Genomic DNA, 20,009 nt, shown 5'->3' with positions numbered 1-20,009 from the left:
CACACCCTCAGCCTAACCTACCTCACAGTTAGAGTTGCCAGCTCTGGGTTGGGAAATATCTGGAGATTTTGGGGTGGAACCTGGGGAGGGCAGATTTGGAGAGGGGCAGGATCTCAGCAGGCTATAATGTAGGGTTGCCAGCTCCAGGAGATTTTGGGGGTGTAGCATGAGGAGGGCAGGGTTTGGAGAGGGGGGAGCGACTTCAATGCCACAGAGTCCACCCTCCAAAGCAGCCATTTTCTCCAGGGGAACTGATCTTGGTCATCTGGAGATCAAATGTAATAGCAGGAGATCTCCAGGTGCTACCTGCAGGATGGCAACCCTACTCACAGGGTTGTTTTGAGGATAAAATGGAAGAGGGGAGAATTATGTAAGCAGCTTTGGGTCCCTGTTGAGGTGAAAGGCAGGATATAAAGTAAATAAGTAAATAAGTTTCACAAACCAGATGTAGACAACAAACCAGTTGCTTCGAAAGCACCAACTGATCTGCTATTTACCTTCATTCCTGCCATAGGCAAAATCCACAGTTTCTATATTGACCCCCCCCCTTGCATTGCTCAGCCGCTTGCAAAGTCTCACTACATAAGCAGCTCACCTTCTATTTGCTGGCCGCAAAAAACAGGCAGGAAAAAGGCAGAGAAGCCTATAATAGCTCAGCCTTCCTCCACGCTGTTAAGGCTCATCAGTCACCCTGCCCCTTTCTGTCTAGTTCCTTCACTATTTACTCTGAAACAAAAAAACTAATGTTCACAGCATTCATCTCTCCTTTTTCTTTCTTGCCATTCCCATGTATCTCTTAACCTTATTTTATTTCAGAAATGAAATGTTAAAACCCTGGGGGGGGGGGGCTGAGTCACTTGCTTACATGCTCCCTCTTGGAATATAAATGGGAGTCAAGAGCTCACATTATGGAAAGAAAGGTGCCTTGTGAAAAGCCATTTGAGGTGTCTTATAAAAGTCATTTTAAAATGTCGTGAGGCCTGATCCTGGTCAGGCCCACAGCATGATGTTCGTTTCCCACTTTTCAAGTAAAACAGTTATTGGGAGGGGGCAGCTGTTTTGGCACTTGATAATGTGTGGGAAGAAGAAAGGGTGCCTCAGCTTGCTACACTGTGGGCTAATCAGGATCAGGCACTTGCAGCAGTTTAAAATGACTTCAAAATGGAGGCAGCATCCTTGTGGTGTCCACAAAGATGCTGTCACATCCAGTTTGGCGCTGCAGGAATATTTATACTGGGGAAAAAAAAGAGATTTCCAAGTATAGACACAATGAGAAACCATAGTTAGTGATAGGAGAAGCTGTGGCTTAGCATCCAAGTGTAGTATCGTTGGCTATTCCAAATAACCAATCCCAATATTTTTCCCCACCGCATTATCTGTGAATGTGTCCACAGATTTGCCAGCACAGCGATGTAACTCTAAAAGGTTTTACATTAGACTTCCTACATTCTTCCTGATCAACATTGTTCCTGAGCCTTCCCTGTGGCTGCTCCACCCAAGAACAAATTAAGAAGACCTCATTTCTCCCACAATTCCACAAGCAGTCCAAAGCAGAACTTATTAGAAGACCCTTTGGAGTTTTTTCACAGCATCTGTAGACTGGTTGTCAAGGCCTGGGATACCTTACAGATGTCATTTACAAGCTGTTTTGATGCAGTTTTAAATAGATTTGATGTAACTTTTAAACTTTCTGTGTTTTATGTTTTTAAATCTGTTGTCTTGACCTGGATTGGCCAGGCTAGCCCCAACTTGTCAGATCTAAGATGCTATCAGAGCTGGCCCTGGTTAGTACTTGAATGAAAGACCACCAAGGAAGTCCAGGTAGCTATGCAAAGGCTGACAATCTCAAACTACATCTGAATGTCTCTTGCCTTGAAAACCATATAGGATTGCAGTAAGTCAGCTATGCCTTGATGGCATTTTCTACCACCCAAATCTGTTACCTACCTTGGGTCCTAGTCACCCGTGACAAAGGCAGGCTTATAAGAGCTGTTTGACAGTAGAATCAGCTACCTAGGGATGTGGTGAGCTCCCCCTCAATGGCGGTCTTTAAGCAGAGGCTGTACAAGTACTTGTCAGGGATGCTCTAGGCTGATCCTGCATTAAGCAGGGGGTTGGACTAGATGGCCTGTATGGCCCCTTCCAACTCTATGATTCTATAAATGATTTGAATGAATGAATGAATGAACTCTCATTTACTTGGGCAATTATAAATATTGACAGGAAGCAACACAAGTACAAGACTTACATGCAAGTGAAGTAACGCTTGTGGGTAGATTTTGCTGAGAAAGGTGCTGGTCAGCTTCAGGTTCTTCTGGTTCTGACAGGATGTGATGACCAGTGTGTGAAAGGTACGTAACCTGAACCTGTTGTGCTTGTGTGGCCTTCTGTTTTTCTAAACACTCAGAATCCCGACGATCCTCTGATTGCAATATCGGCCAGATCCTATCTCGTCTCCACAGTATTAATGCTACTCTATCACGTATTGACTTCGCAACTATTTTGACATCGCTCTCATGAAAAAATCCAGCATCAACCTGAAAGAAAAGTGATTAAATAGATGTTCAAGTATGAATCCATGTTATATATGAATGCGTATATACATGTGCATCTATCAGATTCTTTTTTAGAAGTTTAGAATGGGTTTGAAATAATATTTACAGGATACAACAAACATTGACAAATAATGAATTTTTATATAAATTCTTATTTTATGTTTTCTCCAGACTCATGATAAATGTTCAGGCCAAAACCACTCTACCAGGTAACAAAATTGTAACTGCCTCTCCCTACAAATCCTACATCCAAAGCAGAGGAAAGTAATCCCAATGGTCCATCACTAAAATAGGTTTGTATCAATCTGGGTTGGAATCTGTGTTTTCTCAATCTCTGCTACCACATCAGAAAAGTAGAAAAGAATTGGTGAAAATTGCCTCCCTTCTGAAGACTTAAGTGCTAATGTCTTTAGAACTTCACGGCTGATACATGTGAGTAAATACATAAATTGGTCCCACTTCAAAAAGTTTGGTAATCCCTGACCTAAGGACATGAAGGTTGCCTGAGTGCTTTTCTTCTATAAACTTGGCCATTGCACAGAAACGTCATGGTGTATTTCATGGTCTTTTGATCTTTCTGTGCAATGACTGTAGTGGAAGCCGCTAGAGAAAAGTCTTGAAAAACATTTCATACAAAGGTGCTAGTCTTTTTTCTTCATGTACACTTCCAGCTATATTTGAATGTGGCCAATGTTTCTAGAATTTATTCTCTGTTAACTGGCTGGGAGACTGAAGCTTAAAAGCTCAGCTCTTAGAAGATTCTTCTAACACTGCAGTAACATTATGCCAGACCCAAGCATCTCCTAATGTAAATTCTTTGATTAGGCCATGTTACATATCAACTGAATGTTACCAACAGAACGGAATGTTGTTGTTTTTTTCATATGCATATGAAGAAAATAAATGTGTTGGGGATATATTTTAGCGGGCAAAGCAACAGCAGTGCTTTGTCATTACCATTAGAAACCAGGTTCAATAGTACTGACAAAAAATCGAACTGAATCCAGTTGTCATTTTCTGATGGTGCAAGGGTACTTGTCTGGTGGAGGAAGAGTGCAATTTGGGGGATTCTGTCAGCCACTGCAGAGCCCCAAATCACATCTCAGGGACAGAATTTTGGACGGTGTGGTGGACTATAGCAGGTGGCTGGAGACAGAAAAAATCTGTTCCTCAGGTGGAGCTCTTTTTGCAGATTGCTGGATGCAACCCACATAGTTTAAGGGCCCAACTAGATAATCCTGTGTCCACAGGAATGGCCTGGGGATGCCACCACCATTTTACCACTGGAATCCCCTCAATTTACAAACACTGTGGGAGCCCAATCCTGTTTGTGACCATGATGTGGTGGCTCTTGTCTTCCTCCCCACCTCCCCATGACAAGGGCTCTTGTCTTCCTCCCCACCTCAGTTTTCAAGAACCCAAACACCCTGGGGTTTGGATACTGAAAAACTACATGGGGGGTCAGAGGAGCCCCCCCTCTCCCCATGCTGTAGTTCCAACCAGGACTGAGCCCCAATGCCATTTGTAAAGTGAGGGAATCCAAGCAGTAAAATGGTGACAATGTCCCCAAGGACACCCTATCATTTAGTTGACCCTAAGAAACTTAGAACATCCAGATAAAAAGTTAGTCACTCAGGCAGGGTGGTGTCTTATATTACTTTTTCCAATATAATAAGCTTGCTTTGAATATCCATGATGGAAGAAAGGCAGGACATGAATGTAATTCTTAAATATTGAAAGCAGAAAATACATTTATACTGCTTTTCATATATTTTAGAAGGCACACAATTCTTCTTACATTGGCATTACTACATAACATGTGACTAAGCCATTACTGTTATTATTGGACTGAAATTTATGTCCCCCACCCCTCTTAACAAGATTTTGAAAAACCTGAGGTGGTAATTTTATGAACCCTGGGTGGAGGAGGGCAGAGTGGGGGATCAAGATATATTCATCTTATAAATACAGATACAAATACATTTAAAATACAAATCAGCATGACAAAAGTTTGTACTAAAGACATGTCTGATAAGGACAAGCACCAAACCTTACATATCTTTATTTGGATATCTCACTTTTACTACATGGAAAAAAGAGAAATCTACACATTTGATCCTGGCTTTTGACATAGTTTAGAAGGTAACTCATCAAAGTTATGAAGCCATCACACTAGATTCAGATGCCTTCATAAACTTATACCACATTCAGATAAGCTATCTTCTGATTTTAAAAGAGACAAAATTTAAATATATAAAGCACAATAGGTTGGATCCCGTGCAAAAACTTCACTGATGGAAAAAAAACTTCCATCAGCAGAGTGTGGCTTTCCTGCTTTCCTGTTCCTGTTGTATCTCAAAGTTCTCACCGCAGTATTGCTTCTAGGAGAAAGAGGACTTCCAAGTACAGCATGAGGAAGGTAGTCAGAGGTTTCCCACGGGAGAGGGAACTGGTAAAAATCCACCTCCCCATTTGATCAGCAGAAATTTCAGCTGGATCCAACCTAAATTAGCTGAACCTCGAAGTATGCCTTTCTAAGTCCATTTACCTCAATGGATTGAAAAGGGTGCAACTGTGCTTAAGAGTTCAATTGACTTAGAAGGGTGTAACTCTGCTTAGAATTTCACTGTTAATTTTTTTACTTTAGATTTCCAAAGTAACCTATGATTAATCCTTTGAATGAAATGTACTTTACCAGATTGGCTCCTGGTTTCTTTTTAGATTTATGTACAACTTATCTATCTGTCTGGAGAAGTTTATTTTACCATTTCTTGTGCAACATCATCAGGAGTTTCCTTCTCCAGATCAAAAGTAAACTCAATGGCTCCATTATCTTTGGGTTTTCCTTTCAGCTTCTTAGGATCTTCTACCCAGAGTCTTAAGGCAATAGAGGATTTCCTACCATCGTCTTCTTCTGCAAGTTCCACTCTTACCCCAGTATCTTCAGCAAAAAAGGCATGGCTTAGTAAATCTTTAATTTCATATCTACAAAGGGGGGAATTGCATAAATTAAAGAAATGCAAGCTTTAAGATGAGTTCTCGTACATATCTTGTAAACAGACAGAGTGGCCTTTATAGGGTATATGTCTTACATGATCACTCCTGCAAAAACAAAACAAAAGGATCTTAACAAATAACATGAAAAGGAAAAGGTACATATTTACAACAGTACAGTTTCCTATGCTCCTTCAGTAATCCTTTCACCGTTCAGTAGTTAGTGATTCTCTATTGGAATCTGTGCTCTCTGATGTTCTGAGCAACAATATCAAACCTGGATCTGAAATATTTACACCATCATTCCTCAAAGATGTTAACCAAAGCAGATCCTCTCCTGCTCCTGTTACTTTAAAATGTGCTCTCTTTATCATATAAAGTTTTAAATATAAAAGAATTTGTCACTTGAAACAAACCTTTCTTCTTTGTTTTTGCAAATACACTCTCCAATTATCTCCTTAATTTCAGGATCAGTAACTTTATCAAAACTTGCTGGCTTGACACCCTGAAAATAAATATACAAAACAATAAACTTCTCTTACAGGTTTTTCCTTAAACATGACCACTTAGAAATAGTTCTGTGATAATTACAATTATCCAGTTAGTGATCCAATTAGCCAACCTACAGCCCATTCCTGAGGGGAAGGGCTGAGCCAGTGGCTGGAGGCAGCGCTGCCACGCTGCCTCCCAAGGAGGATTCAGCCCCCCCCCCCCGAAGCCAGAAAGCTGCCTTTCTTTCCAGCCCCAGGGAATGGCTCCATATCACTCCATGGGGTTACGCGCCACCTAAAAAGGTGGCATAACAGTAAGGGCAAAGGGGGTGTTCCTGGCCTGAAGGGGGTTAGGAAGCTGCCTAAGGGCAGCTCTGCCCCTGGAATGCCCCCAGGACGCCGCTGCACAATGTGCACCATCAGGACACCAACGGGAGGCCAAACTGGCATCCCAGGGCCGTGCTTGTGGTGAGGGTGCCACTGCAAGTGACACGGATGCTGGCACGGGCCCTTGCTCGCCTTCTAAGACCTTTCGGCCTCACAGCTCAGGAATGGGCTGCTGGTATCCTGAAAAAGAAGAAAATCTTAGTCCTTTTGCACACATGTAACCCATTCATTTGCAGTATAATTTGCATCTTACAGTAGTTCAGGTTCTATGTCTGTATGTTTCAGTTCTGTTTTCAGTGACCAACACATTTCAACACATTTTTGCTACTCATCCTAACCAGCAGCAAAATTATACTCTGAACAATCCGACTTTGATTTTAGGTGCTTCGTGGGTGGTTCTCCCGTAGTATGTGAACTGATCCATCTCCTGAATTATATTGTTATATAGACAGCACCACCATACTAGTGAGTATAATCTTCCATTATCTTATTTTCTTATCTTCCATTACTTTATTTCAAAGAATCTCTGGAGTAGATACATTCATCAGAATTACCAACTGGACCATTAATCTTGTATTCTGCTTCCCACCCAATAACAATTTTTAAAACTGTAATCTTTTTTGCAGTTTTGTAGGGTATACATTTGGGAATGTTTTGGCCAAAACATCAGGAATCTCATCAGCTCAGGACTTCAAAAGGTACATGAATTTAAAATAGGACTGCACATTTTAACCAATTTAATTGGTAAATTAATCAACTAAATCTTTAGCGGGGCCAACCCTAATTGGTAGGTAGGCTTGCTACCTGTTCCTTATTTCAAGTAATTTTTCCGTATTTATTTCAGAAATACTCATGGAAAATAAAAGATGTGACAAACATGCAAACAGCAACTTTAATTTAATTGTAGTATGATAGTCCTTTCTAACGAAGTACTGGCATACAACAGAACCAGTAATATTCTGACAGATGTAAAAAATCATTTTCTTATGGTCTCACAATGTATTCCTTATTTTGGAGCTCTTCAGGTGGCAAGAATTGGAAAGAATCAGAATTACTGTCACAGTATTGAGAGGAGGGCTATTTTGGCCTGTGTGTTACTGTAACCATGACTGAAAATAAAATAGTTTCTTTAGCTGCCTCTATTTGATATGCAACCCGATCTTCTATGTATTTTCTTGGCAGCAAGCCTCACTTTGGTCAATGGAACTTACTACTAAGAGAGTGTGCATAGTATTGCAACATAGTTTTTCAAATCCCATGCCCCTCCACCCCCCAAAAAACTGGTTCTGGTCAAACTTCTTTTGCGATAGAGACCAATATGAACAATTCAGTTCACTTGTTATTCTCCTTTTTTTCATCAGTAATTCTGCAAACTACCTAACAGATCAACTGGATATTTTCCTAATTCTCTGAAGACAAATTAACCATAACATATCAATGTCCACTTATAAATTGGCTCATGTACTTATTATGGTTTGTTTATTCTACTGATTCTAGCACTATATTCCATAGATTTGTTTTGCTTCTCTAATAACCAACTTAGATTTTTGCTGAGATTTCATTTCTTTTTCATTCTTTTCATTTGGGAAAGAATTCCAATTTATAAAGGAAACCTTCCTGCCTCTTCTTCAACATGCTCTCAGATGTTTGTGTGTTACGTGCCATCTGACTATTTCATAGCTTGTTTAAAAAGCTAAAAGGATCCTGCAAAAATTTAACCTGTATTTGGGGGGGGGGGATGTAAGTAAGAGTATGCTACATGGATTTCATGTAGAGCATTAATCTAAAAGTCCCTGTGGCCTTTTACAGTGAGATCCCTCTTAAAAGTGCTTAAGTGTTTCTTTGATTTCTCAGAGAAGGAAGTACAGTAGGATAATTCCTATAAGCTAGGAACCAAACATCTTTTGTTCTGACATGACTTCTGGTTAAAGCTCATGGTCTGTCACACAAGAACTATGCCAGGGAAAAGGTTAGCATCCTTTGAGGATCTAACAGTAATCAAGTATTGCTGTGAACTTTCTTGTACCTTTCATTTGGATAAAATACATTTATTTTCAAACCAAAATTTAAAAAAATAGCAAGTAAGAAAAGTAGATTCCTCCTTTTTTTTTTTTTTGCCAGCAAGTCAAAGCTGACATGGTGACCCCATAGGGTTTTCAAGACAAGAGACGTTCAGCGCTGGTTTGTCATTGCATGCTTCCACAGTCATGACCCAGGTATTCCCTGGAGGTCTCCCATCCAAATACTAACCAGGGTCAAGGCTGAGATTCTGTGACTGGCCCAAGGTCACCCAGCAAGCTTCCATGGCACAAGTGGGGATCTGAACCTGGGTTTCCCAGGGCCGGGTCTGATACCTTAACCACTACACCAACCTGGCTGTATATTCCTTCTAGCAAGACATAATGTTTTCCTTATTGAATTCTATGTTTTTATACTTCCATCAAGCAGTCATCTATTCTAAGCATTTGATTTTATATAAAGTCTTGTTTCACCACTATTTTGAATTCATCAGTCCTCAGTCAACTGTGGTCCTCAGTCAGCTATTATTATAGCTGACAAAAGAGTTCAGGAAACCACACAGAAGGTATTTTGGTGAAAAGGTGGGATAGAATTATGAGATCGAAAGTGGAAACAAGTGTGAAATATTTAAAATCTAATAATGGATTAGAGAACAATGGTTTCTTGTGAAAATGGGCTTTTGTGCATGTACAACATGATCTGTGAAATAAGACCTGGTGCCCTGTGCATTCTCACTGTACCCTGTATGTAAGCAAGGCACACATCTGCATAAACAGCTTTGATAACCAAGCTAGAGGAATGCATACCATATCACATGTCTTTTACTGGACAATCTGACTTTACCATACATCTACATTTCTTCATCAAAAGAATATTCAATTCTATACCCAGACTTTAGAGCATTAATTTTTCCACTGTGGACAGACTAAAAACACAGTTATTTGAAGTGCTGAAAGCATTCTTTGTTTCATGCAGATTTAATCACTTAATGAAAGAGATCCATTCTAGGCTTCTTACAAAGAACATTAATAGAAATCTGGGCTGACCGTAAGGACATAGTGTTGACAAAACATATTCAACAGGGAAAATATTTTGCTGTATGAAAGAGAAACAGTAATTATAATTATTAGTATTTACATAGTGTTTTCCCTAATAGCCCCAAGCATTTACATAAAACGTCTCAGTAATCCTTTAAATAGCTCTGTAAGTCAAGCAAATATTATTATTGTCATATTACTGATCTGATTGAGTGTATACTGATGTTATATATCAAACAAGTTAACCGTCTTCAAACTTTCTGAAAGGGCCAAACTAGACACAATGGAAGGATCCAATAATTCACATCTAAATCAGGGAGGGGGGAGGACTCTTTTTAACAAAATAGAACATGGACATGAAGGGAGCTGAATTGTGCTCTTCTCCTACCTCACCTTACTATGGTCTACTGCATTCAGCACTATTCTTCCAGCTTGATTTCAGGTAGTGATTGGTCATTATGGCCACTGGGGAAAATCCTCATGGGCCAATAGCCTAGGTGGTCTCTCCTGAGTTCCTTCCTAAGACTGTTCCTGCATGGTCGGTAAGGTGATGAGGACACTTAGGCTGAAAACTGGAAGGCAAAGGCCGGCAGAACAGTGCCCAATTTTGCTGTGTCTTTTTGAATATGAAAGACTTTATTGGCATTAAAAGGGAAATCGTCCAGTGAAGTTTACAATAAAATCATGATATAAAGGCATGAAGATATCATACGATAAAGTTTACTATAAAATCATTATTATAAGAACAAACAAATCCCACTAAACTGGTTACTTGGTTATTCCATCTTATTGACTTAACCGTTATATGGTGCAGGGTAACAATCACGTTCTCTAATTACAAGCTGAAAAAAACTTGCCACCAAGTCAATAGTTATTGGATCCTGCATGGTCATAAGGTGGGACACCTTTGATTTGGTAGGTAACCATTCCCTATCAGCAAGTAACGGGTCTATGAGATTAGAACGGCCTCTGTTGTAGAGCGGACACTTAAGGAGGATATGTAAAATTGTTTCTTTGTCGTCCTCCCCACATGAGCAGACCCTAGTTGTGTCTTTTCATTCCCTGTCTGTGCCTGGTACTTCAGCTTATCCCTGTCCAACTGGCCCTATCAGCAATCACTACCAGCTGCACCAACTGAGAGTGATAGCTGACGAGACCATAAAAATGACTGTGGTTCCATAAAGTCTACTATTATAACCAGACAGTCATTTTAAGTTGGTCATTGCAATGCTTTTTCCTGCAGAGAAATAGTATGGGTGTGATCCATAATGGAACGGATCTTTCATGCCTCCTCCTTTTGGCTACAGGCCCAATCCTCCCCAAAAGCCACTCCTAAACTTTGGGTGGCTCTTGGGTCTCTCCATGTGCTGCTTATAGAAGGGATTCAGAATGTTCAAAAGTATACATTGCCACTGTGTATAAAATTCACCTTCAAGAAAATTTATTAAGGAATTTTTTTGCTTACTGTATGCAATTTAAATGAAATGTGTCATTACAATGTAGAGTAGTGAGAAAAAGACATTAGATTATTAAAAACTTTCTTCAACAATATTTGTATTATATAAAAATATTTAAACCATTAACCCAAAAAGAAATAATAGAAGGAGAAAGTCTGTATGCAGAAATAACTTACACAGGTTACTTTTCTATAAATTTGAGCAGCATTCTGGCATTCTGAATATGGATATTCTGAGGTAGCCATTTCCAACATACACATTCCAAAAGCATATACATCCACAGATTCATCATAGTGCTCTTCATACATTTCTGGAGCCATAAATTCTGGAGTACCTAAGCAAACAAACAAAACAAAGACATTGGCTTAGGAAACTGACTTGTAACGATGACCAAAGGCCTCTGATTTCATGTTCACAAATATTTTGAAAAGACAGAAGCTAGAAGGGCAAATCTGAATGGCAGAAATATGAAAGCAACAGAAAGCTTTGCAATTTAGGTTTTAGTTAACCGAACAGGGAGATTCTGTTTGATCCAACAACTTGCTTCCACACATATAAAACACTTTCCATGCAACTTGAGAATCGAACTTTTTGGTCACGACAACAACATCGTGGAGTTCTCTACTCTGAAATATTTATCTGTATCCTTCCATCACTGTTTTTCACCACTGGATGAAGACTTTTTCATTTTGTTTGGCATTCCCTTAATGATATCTCCTTCCTGCCCTATATTCTAATTGCTGATTTCAATGCATTTTTGTGTGATTTTAACTGGTTTTATGATGGCTTTATACTGTTCTACATTTAATGCTTGCCATCTCGGTAGCCCTGTTTGAGCCAAAAAGCAGAACATAAATTTTGTAAATAAATAAACATTTTATTCACTCTATTTGTTACATTTGTATCTTGCCCCTGCTCCAAAGAGCTCATCTTTATTAACAACAATCCTGTGAGGTATATTAACAGAGATTTTATTTATTTTATTATGTATATCTGGGACATGATTCTTCAGCACCCCTAGTACAGTTGGTGCTTGTAATTTCCCAAATGCATGATTAAATTTTCATTTGCCCCTCTCTGGCTTAAAGGACATGCAAGTTTCATTTGATAATTTTTTAGTCCTGCCTTTACTCCCAGGAAAAATGTAGCCCTACCTAAGCCCACAGCCATTCAGATGGTATGAGAAGAATTAGAACAGAAACTCCATCTGTAGACAAGAAATTTCTAGCGACTCAAATTACTTTAGTTCCTCATGTTTAACTTGAGAGAATGTCAAGCCCAATTACAGCAAATCAAAAGAGTGTATGTTTACAAAAGGAATTATAAAGGAATAAGAAAAACAGGTTACATAGTTACTATATCCAATCTCAATCCTACAGATACTGCAGTACATTAATCCCTATGACTGAAACAGTTAAATCTTGATTATAACATTCTGAAACACCATGCCCCACCTCCCGCCCCCATGATAAGTGAGCTGAAGAAGTACTAAACGGATGTATTCATTTACTGACATACACCTGAGTCATTGTGAAAAGCCTGAAGATATTATTCTAACTACTTCTTCAAAACGTTTGTGTGCAGATTATTTACAATCCCTGCATAATTTTCCTTTATGTAGGAAGCAGCAAAGCCACAAAGGGAAGAGAAATCACATTAGTACAGAAGAAATCCTATTCAAAGAGATCATAAGGGATTGGTAATTCAACACAACAGTCTTGTAAAATAGGCAGTTATAGAACAATACACTTTTCTTTGGAAGCATGCTGCCTGTCAACAATAGTTAAGTGTCTATAAAGTGTCCAGGACACTGCAACACAAAGAATATTAGGCAAACTGTAAAACATGACGCAAATTGGGTTTAACACATGGAAAGATCTCGATAAGTGAGGTTGATTGTACTTTAATGACATAGGGACTGAAGTATACAGGGGTATCCCCTGGAACAAAAGAATTTGCAGCTGTCAGATGACAGAACCAGAATCAGTTGAGCATATCCTTTTGTACTGTCCCCTGTATCATAAACAACGTCTAGAATTAATCAATCCTCACATTACACCCTTAAAAAACTTAACACACAATGGCATCAAATTTTTATTAGAGGATAAGACACCTGCTGTCACCGAACATGTGGCAGAGTTTCTGATGATTGTCATCAAAAATAAAAATAAGAGGGTAAAGAATAAATAAACAATTTAAAACCAACCGAGGTAATTTGTAGGCACTGGGCAACATCAACTGGAAGGGTGCTGGTGTTCGCTGCAGTTCATATCCGCTGGCTGGATGAATGTATCATTATGGTTTTTAGATTGAAGTGTTTTAACTTGATGGCTGAGTTTTGGTCAGTTGTTGTTTGTGAATCCTTGCGGGTGCCTGTATTTATGCTCCCTTGTTGCTATTTTACTATGCCAATAAAGGTGTCTGAATCTGGCTGAAGTGGCTATTCATGCAACTTTCCCCAAAATAGAAATTATATGTGTTCACTCATAAAATACACCTTAAAAGATAACATTTCTCTTTATGCATAACTCTAAAAAAAGAGATAAGAAAAATTAAGAAATTAATAATCCTGACAGACAGGCAAAGCCAAACTTCTGGGTTGGATACGGAGGTGAGAAGTCGCGTGGGCTTGTTCCATGCCTTGCAAAGACCTGCAGGGATCCACAGTTAATATGATCTAACTCCACAGTTTTTAGATGAAGTTAGGCAAAGATTTCCTTTACTCCAACAAACATTCTACTAAAATGGTAATATGTTCAGGTTTTAAAATTCTATTGTTGATTCATCCATGTCACAGTATTTTCTAGACAAAAAAAACCCTAGAAATTTTAAGGCAAACAATTCTTATATAACACACAGAGAAGAATACCTATGAAATAGACTTACCTATTACACTTTTGGCAAACGAAGCTCTTTTGAGAGTTGCCAGACCCAAGTCACCGATCTTCACAGAGCCAGTTGGTCCAGTAATAAAAATATTGTCACATTTTAAGTCTCTGTGAATGATTGGTGGAGTTCTGGTGTGCAGAAAAAGTAGACCCTTCAGGATTTGCCGGCACCAGCTACGAAGGACTTTTGGTTTCATCACTTTAAATCTCTTCAAATAACTGAAGTAGAAACATAGCAGACAGAATAAATGCTATGTTGGGTATTACAGGCAAAAGACAATGGTCTGAGAACACATACTTAAAGAACCATCTGTTTCGATAAACCCGTCCATCATTTAAGATAATCTTGGACAGCCCTTCTCTGCATGCCCACGCACCTTTTGAAGCGAGTTGGATAACTATCAGGGATAGAGTCTTCTTTCTGATAGCCCCTTGTTTCTGGAATGGTGCTCCTGTAGACATTCCCTAGCAACTAGCCTGTGTAATTTCAAAGCCAGGTGAAAATGGTTTTGCTTTCCAAGGCTTCTCGTTTTCTAGTTGTTGTTTTTTGTCTCTGTAAACTGATTGTTTAACTGTGTCTTGACATTCTAACTTGGCATCAAACATGATACCAAAATTCAACAATTGCAATGCAGATCTGTACATTTGAAATATTCAGAGGTGTGTTCATCTCTCTATGCACTCAGGTAAAATATGCAGCATATTCTCAAAGAACAATAAAAAGTTTTTTCTATCTATGCTACTTAACACTTAGTTGTTAATTCAGATTAATAAAATATATCTACTATTTTTATTAAGCTAAACTGTTTTCTCCATGCTATCTCAGTAAAGCATTATTTTACTGTGGCTTCATAGCAAACTCTATGAAAGATGAACTCCTAGCTTCAAAGTGTCATGTACAGAACAAGAAGGGAGAGGAAATAAGGACAGGACTGCTAGTAGTTACATAACACAACAACAAACTATGAGATAAAGGCAATGAAATTCTCCCTGCAGCCCAATCAAGTTCAAAGCCAAGCAGACAAGTTTATTAGAGTGACAGAGGGCTTTAATTCATACTAATGGATAAAGCAAGCAATTTGTCTTAATACATTTTATGATTAAGTTGGACTTTACCATTTGTCCACTAAACTTACGTTTTCAGAGTTCCAGAGGTCATCAATTCTGTAACCAGCACAATGCATTTCTTTCCCTTTAAACATGATTCCCAAAAGTCATAAAACCTAACTATGTTTGGGTGCTGAAGACCTTTCAACATCTCTGCTTCTTCTTTAAACCTCTGCCTTTCTGCTTTTGTCAGCTTTCTATCCTGCAATTTAAAAGATATTCTTTGTTAGCAACTAACTGGATAAAATCGGCCTCAACCCAAAGATGCCACCAAAAAAACAGAAGACAGGCAATATTGCTTGTGCAAGGGGCAAGCTAGGAGTAAAATCAACACCTTCATCCCTCTACAACCCACAAAACACACTTCAAAGAATGCCCAGTTTCCCTGAAACTAGTTTTTTAAAGCACAAAGAGGCCATGGATGAGGATGAATTGGCAACACATCTGTGACTGAGCATAAAGTGCCTTCTGCTTGAACAGCAGAATCTTTGGCCTTATAAAATTATCTTCACTATCTTTATGGTAATTACTACAATTTCAAATAGGATTACTACAAGCCCTCTAGTTTGATACAAGAACAAAGATTAAAATAATAAAAGACACATCAAAAGAAATTTTATTTCTAATCTTATCCTAATCAGCACAACACAGTTACGTGTAAACTAGTCAAAAGCAAAGGCTTGTCTCATAATGAAACAAACATCTCAGCATAGATGTATAGAGCAATTTCACAATTGGCATAATGATACATGATTAAACTCAGCAAACAGATTTACTCCTGAGAACTTGGCTTCATGAGGGTCTACCTCCAAATAATGTGTCACTGTGAGTGCATATCTATTCTCTTCATGCTTCCACCTATAACTTTCAGTTCAAAATCTCTGCACTAGATAATTTTAGACATCTGTACATCTGCCCACCATCAAGAGTGCTTCAGTTCCAGGGATGAAGAAGAGTGAGCCAAGAGACCCTCACAGAGGTCACCCATCTTAGTCCAAGCCAGAGGCAATGATGACAAAGGGCATAAACTTGTAAGCTGCTTCCTTCTGCAGCACTGCTGAACTAGGTCTAAGCCAAGCGGTCATCCTAAACAGAGTTACACCCTTCTAAGCCAATAGGGCTAAACAAGTGGGGGCCCGTGAAACTCAAGGGGGAGGAATGCCATCTCCCCTTTTGGGGGGGGGGTTCCCCCAGCTGCACCCTGACAGCCACCACCCCAGAGAGCCATGCCCAGACATCCCTGGAGCGAACCAAGGCATTTTCCATGGTGGCAGCGCAGCCCAGGGGCTGCTCTCTCTGCGACAGGGTCTGCCTCTACCTGGCAGCCAGTGCTGCGGGGCCCAGCTTTCTGCAGCAGCTGTCCATAGAGCTGCCCAAGGCAGCTGCTGCAGCATTGGCAGTGCAGCCCAGCAGCTGCTCCCAGCATCTGCTGTCTGGCCTGGTGGCCAACCCCGGCCTGGCGGCAGCCGGACCAACAATGTGCTGCTGTGGCGGTGCAGCCCAGGAGCCAATCCCAGTGTCTCCCGCCACTGCCTTGCATGGTGGCTGATCCCATTTCTCGGCAGCAGCCACCACCATTTTGAACGAGCATTGTCTGCACATGTGCAGGCAATACTCTTTCAAATATCAGGTGGATTTTAAAAACCCACTTTTAAGAAAGTTTCAGATTTTTCTGCAGACCTAGGAGATCCCCTAAGTCTTCAGAAGAACCTGTTAGGATGAGTGTGCCCCGATCTGCAGCAGCAGCAATACTAATAAAGATCAGCTAAAATAAAACTCAACTGAAAGTACAACTTCTTCTCTTAAGGCATTTCAGAGTTTCCATTCTCAAACCACAGTGGATCAACACAAGCATCAAAAGCATCAAACTATGTTGCATGCATATATGATAATTAAAACTAATGAGAAAAAGTTAGCATATAAATTTTCCTGATTTTTTTCCTCAAACTTGCAAGTTTCACAACTTTAACCTTTCCCCACATGTCCCAAGATCAAACAATTCATTTTAATATGTGAACTGCACATGATAATGTCTTGTGCTTGTGTTAAGGAAGTGCCTTGATACTGATTGGCTGAGCTTGCACAGACCTTTTATGAACATTCATTTATTCAAGAAACAAAGCTGATGTCTGTAGTGTTTTCAGTCCTGAGATGAAACAGTGCTTCACCCCACAGGTTAACATTGTAAAATTCAATTTTGGTGGAAAATGCCCCCTGTGTACTTTGGTTGTAATTAAAGGTTAACTTGAACCTGCTGCTCTGGGAAGGAACAGCTGTTGTGAAGTTAGTCTTTCCAGTTTGGGTGGTTGAGATGTCAGCTGATTACCCAGCTGCATGATAAAAAGGAAAATCTCCCTAAGGGGTAGCTGAATATCAACTACACAATGAAGAACCTTAGAAGCTTCTATTATCAGAAACTACTAGACCCATGGGAAATTCTAGCAGGTAAAATAAAAAAAATATGTAAAAGGGAAATGGGAGAGGCTTGGGGAAGCTCCAAAAGAAGCAAGCCCATTAAGAAGATGCTGATTAGAACAGTAGATACTGTGAATGGGGAAATGAATACATGACTATGAGTTACAAGTATTAAAAATCTGGCATTCCATGTTAGGTTGCAAGCATTTCCTTTTTAGCAGATTATGGGGTTAGGGGTAAAAATATGCTTTTTAGAACAATATTAAATGGGTCTATTCCAAATCTTACTCAGGTCTATTCAATTGCCCTTACTCCTGGGAAAGTGTTCTCAGGATTGCACTATTTATTCTGAACTTTATTTTCTGCCTATGCTTAGTTGCTATAAATATAAATTGTGCTCAAATACCTTTTTCCTTGTGTTATCAGTAACTATCATGCATTAAGGAAAGTAACTATCATGCATTCTCCTGTCTTCATACCTGCAGTCACTTCACTTGATCTATGATGAACCAAGAGTTAAGTGGAAGAGGAGGATACCCTTTCTGGATAAGGAATTGCCAAAATAAGCTTGAGTTTCAGGACTCATGAATAAATTGGGGTAAAAGGGCAAGGAAAAGCTTTGAGGAGCTACATTTTAAAAAGCTTACTGCTCCAAGTTTTCCCAACAGAAAAAGCAGTTGGTTGCTAATGGGCTCTTTTTTTGTTAGGTGAGGGGAAAGAACAATAGGAGGAAAAGTTTCCTCAATGAGATCAGGTAACTTGGGTCCTTGATCAGTCTGGTGCTTTCCTGACCTTTGACCTGGGCAAAACAAGGAATGTTTAGCTATTGTTTTACCAGCCTGGTTTTGGCCGGGGAGAACAGTGGAAATAATATAAATACCTAAATAAAATACCGCTACCCCAATTCTGCGTGGAAGTTTTCCATTTTGTCATGACTGAAGTTTCACAGAGTGCTACAGAAAAGAGTAGCTTGAGGATGGTTGAGAAGCGGGAAACAGTTTTAAGAGGCAGGGAAGCTAAAGGGCAGGAAGCTCAGAGTCAGTAACCAGAAAAAAAACGCACATGAAAAATGCCCACATGAAAATTGCTCACAGAAAAAAACCTACGGTCATAAAAGCCCACACGGAAAAATACTCACATTTGAATACTTAATATTGTTTATTTATTTTGTTTTTAAAAAATTACAACCATGACATAATTTTTCCAACCCATAACATAACTTTTACAATTATTAACATTAACAATTACTTAATATAAAAATAACAAGAGCAGAAAGAACCATATTTTATTATTTCCAAATCATGAAAAACACTATTTGTACTGGTATGATAATACCTGATAATTATTCATTTCTTACATTTCACATTAATTTTATTCACACTTATGTTAGTCTCTTATTTGTTATTTAACTATATACTTTATTCCTTTACAGTGATTATTTGACATGAAAATAAAGCTATTTCACTTTATAGTTCTTCTGGCTTCTTGAAAACTCCACTGTTAGCACTACAAAAAAATAAAAAACCTCATAATGTACATTTAAAAGAAACAGCAATAAAATAGTTGTGTAATAATTGTGCAAGTCAGTAGTGTGCCCGTGCAACTCAGACTTGAGGCAAATGCTGAAGTAGGCCTCTGGCACACCTCCCTGCCAACCCCCTGACCCCCGTCCAAAGTCCTCATCTGGAGGCCTGGTCTACTGCCATAAAAGCCTCTTGGTAGACCTGGCCTACGGCTGAGTCCCATCGGGAATCCAGGTCTACCCATTGGCTTCCATGTGTCTCCGGAGGTCAGGTCTACCGCCAAGAAAGCCAATGGGTAGACTTGGCCTCTGGAGGGGGACTTGTTTTTCCCTCTCGGAGGCCGGGTCTACCTATTGCAACCACTGGGTAGACCTGGCCTCCGGAGGCCCATAGAAGTCAATTAATAGACCTGGCCTCCATGGGGGGATGGGGGTGGGGGGGTGGAGTAAGCCCGATCAAGACACATTTATGTTGTATCCGGCTCTCCTCACAAATGAGTGTGTCCTACACACACTTCAGCAATTCTCCAAAAACTACAGGGGCTGAAAAGCTCCAAACATATTGTGAATACAGAAATTTTTCTACTTTGAGTATTTTTCCGTGTGGGCTTCTTTCTGTGTGGGCCTTTTTCCGTGTGGGCTTTTTTCCGTGTGGGCTTTTTTCTTGTGTGCATTTATGACCGTGGGTTTTTTTCTGTGGGCAATGTTCATGTGGGCTTATTTCATGTGTGTTTTTTTCATAGAACCCTCAGAGTCATGGTGGCTGAAAGAAGTGCTAACCAGGTAATGTTTTGAGAAACACAACAAAGATGGAATCATAGAGTAAAAGACTTGAAGAAACTATCAAGAGAAAGGAGGCAGATGGGGACAAATTAGGTAAAGTGGCTCTGAAGAATCCTTACAAAAGTTAACAACCTCAAAAGGAACTTCTGCTATTTTTGGCTTCCAGTATTGTGACCAGACTTCCCTAAGTAGGCAACAAGGGCCATAAAGCAGATATGGCTAGGGCCAAGGCAGAATTTCATATGTTGGTTTGCACTAGACAGAAAATGCTTTGACTGCAGGCTTCTAGACTTAACTAATACTTCATGTATTCATAATATATGGTCTAATGTTAAAGCATTTATCAATCTAGTC

At 39.5% G+C, this 20,009-nt stretch overlaps 1 protein-coding gene across 1 annotated transcript in view; it reads right to left on the bottom strand.

Moving 5' to 3' along the window:
• Positions 1 to 20,009, bottom strand: part of WNK2 (WNK lysine deficient protein kinase 2) — a 131,216-nt gene that overhangs the window by 70,590 nt on the left and 40,617 nt on the right. The window contains exons 2-7 of the mRNA XM_056851596.1: positions 14,965 to 15,137; positions 13,827 to 14,047; positions 11,117 to 11,274; positions 5,966 to 6,054; positions 5,321 to 5,540; positions 2,249 to 2,537 (exon numbers count right to left, since the gene is read on the bottom strand). Of these exons, the coding sequence (XP_056707574.1) occupies positions 2,249 to 2,537; positions 5,321 to 5,540; positions 5,966 to 6,054; positions 11,117 to 11,274; positions 13,827 to 14,047; positions 14,965 to 15,137 (1,150 nt within the window). The remainder of the gene's footprint in view (positions 1 to 2,248; positions 2,538 to 5,320; positions 5,541 to 5,965; positions 6,055 to 11,116; positions 11,275 to 13,826; positions 14,048 to 14,964; positions 15,138 to 20,009) is intronic.

Source organism: Euleptes europaea, chromosome 1 (assembly GCF_029931775.1).
Source record: "Euleptes europaea isolate rEulEur1 chromosome 1, rEulEur1.hap1, whole genome shotgun sequence".
Classification (NCBI taxonomy): domain Eukaryota; kingdom Metazoa; phylum Chordata; class Lepidosauria; order Squamata; family Sphaerodactylidae; genus Euleptes; species Euleptes europaea.
Note: the sequence above shows the minus strand (reverse complement) of the source record. Positions and strands in the feature narration are given on the sequence as shown.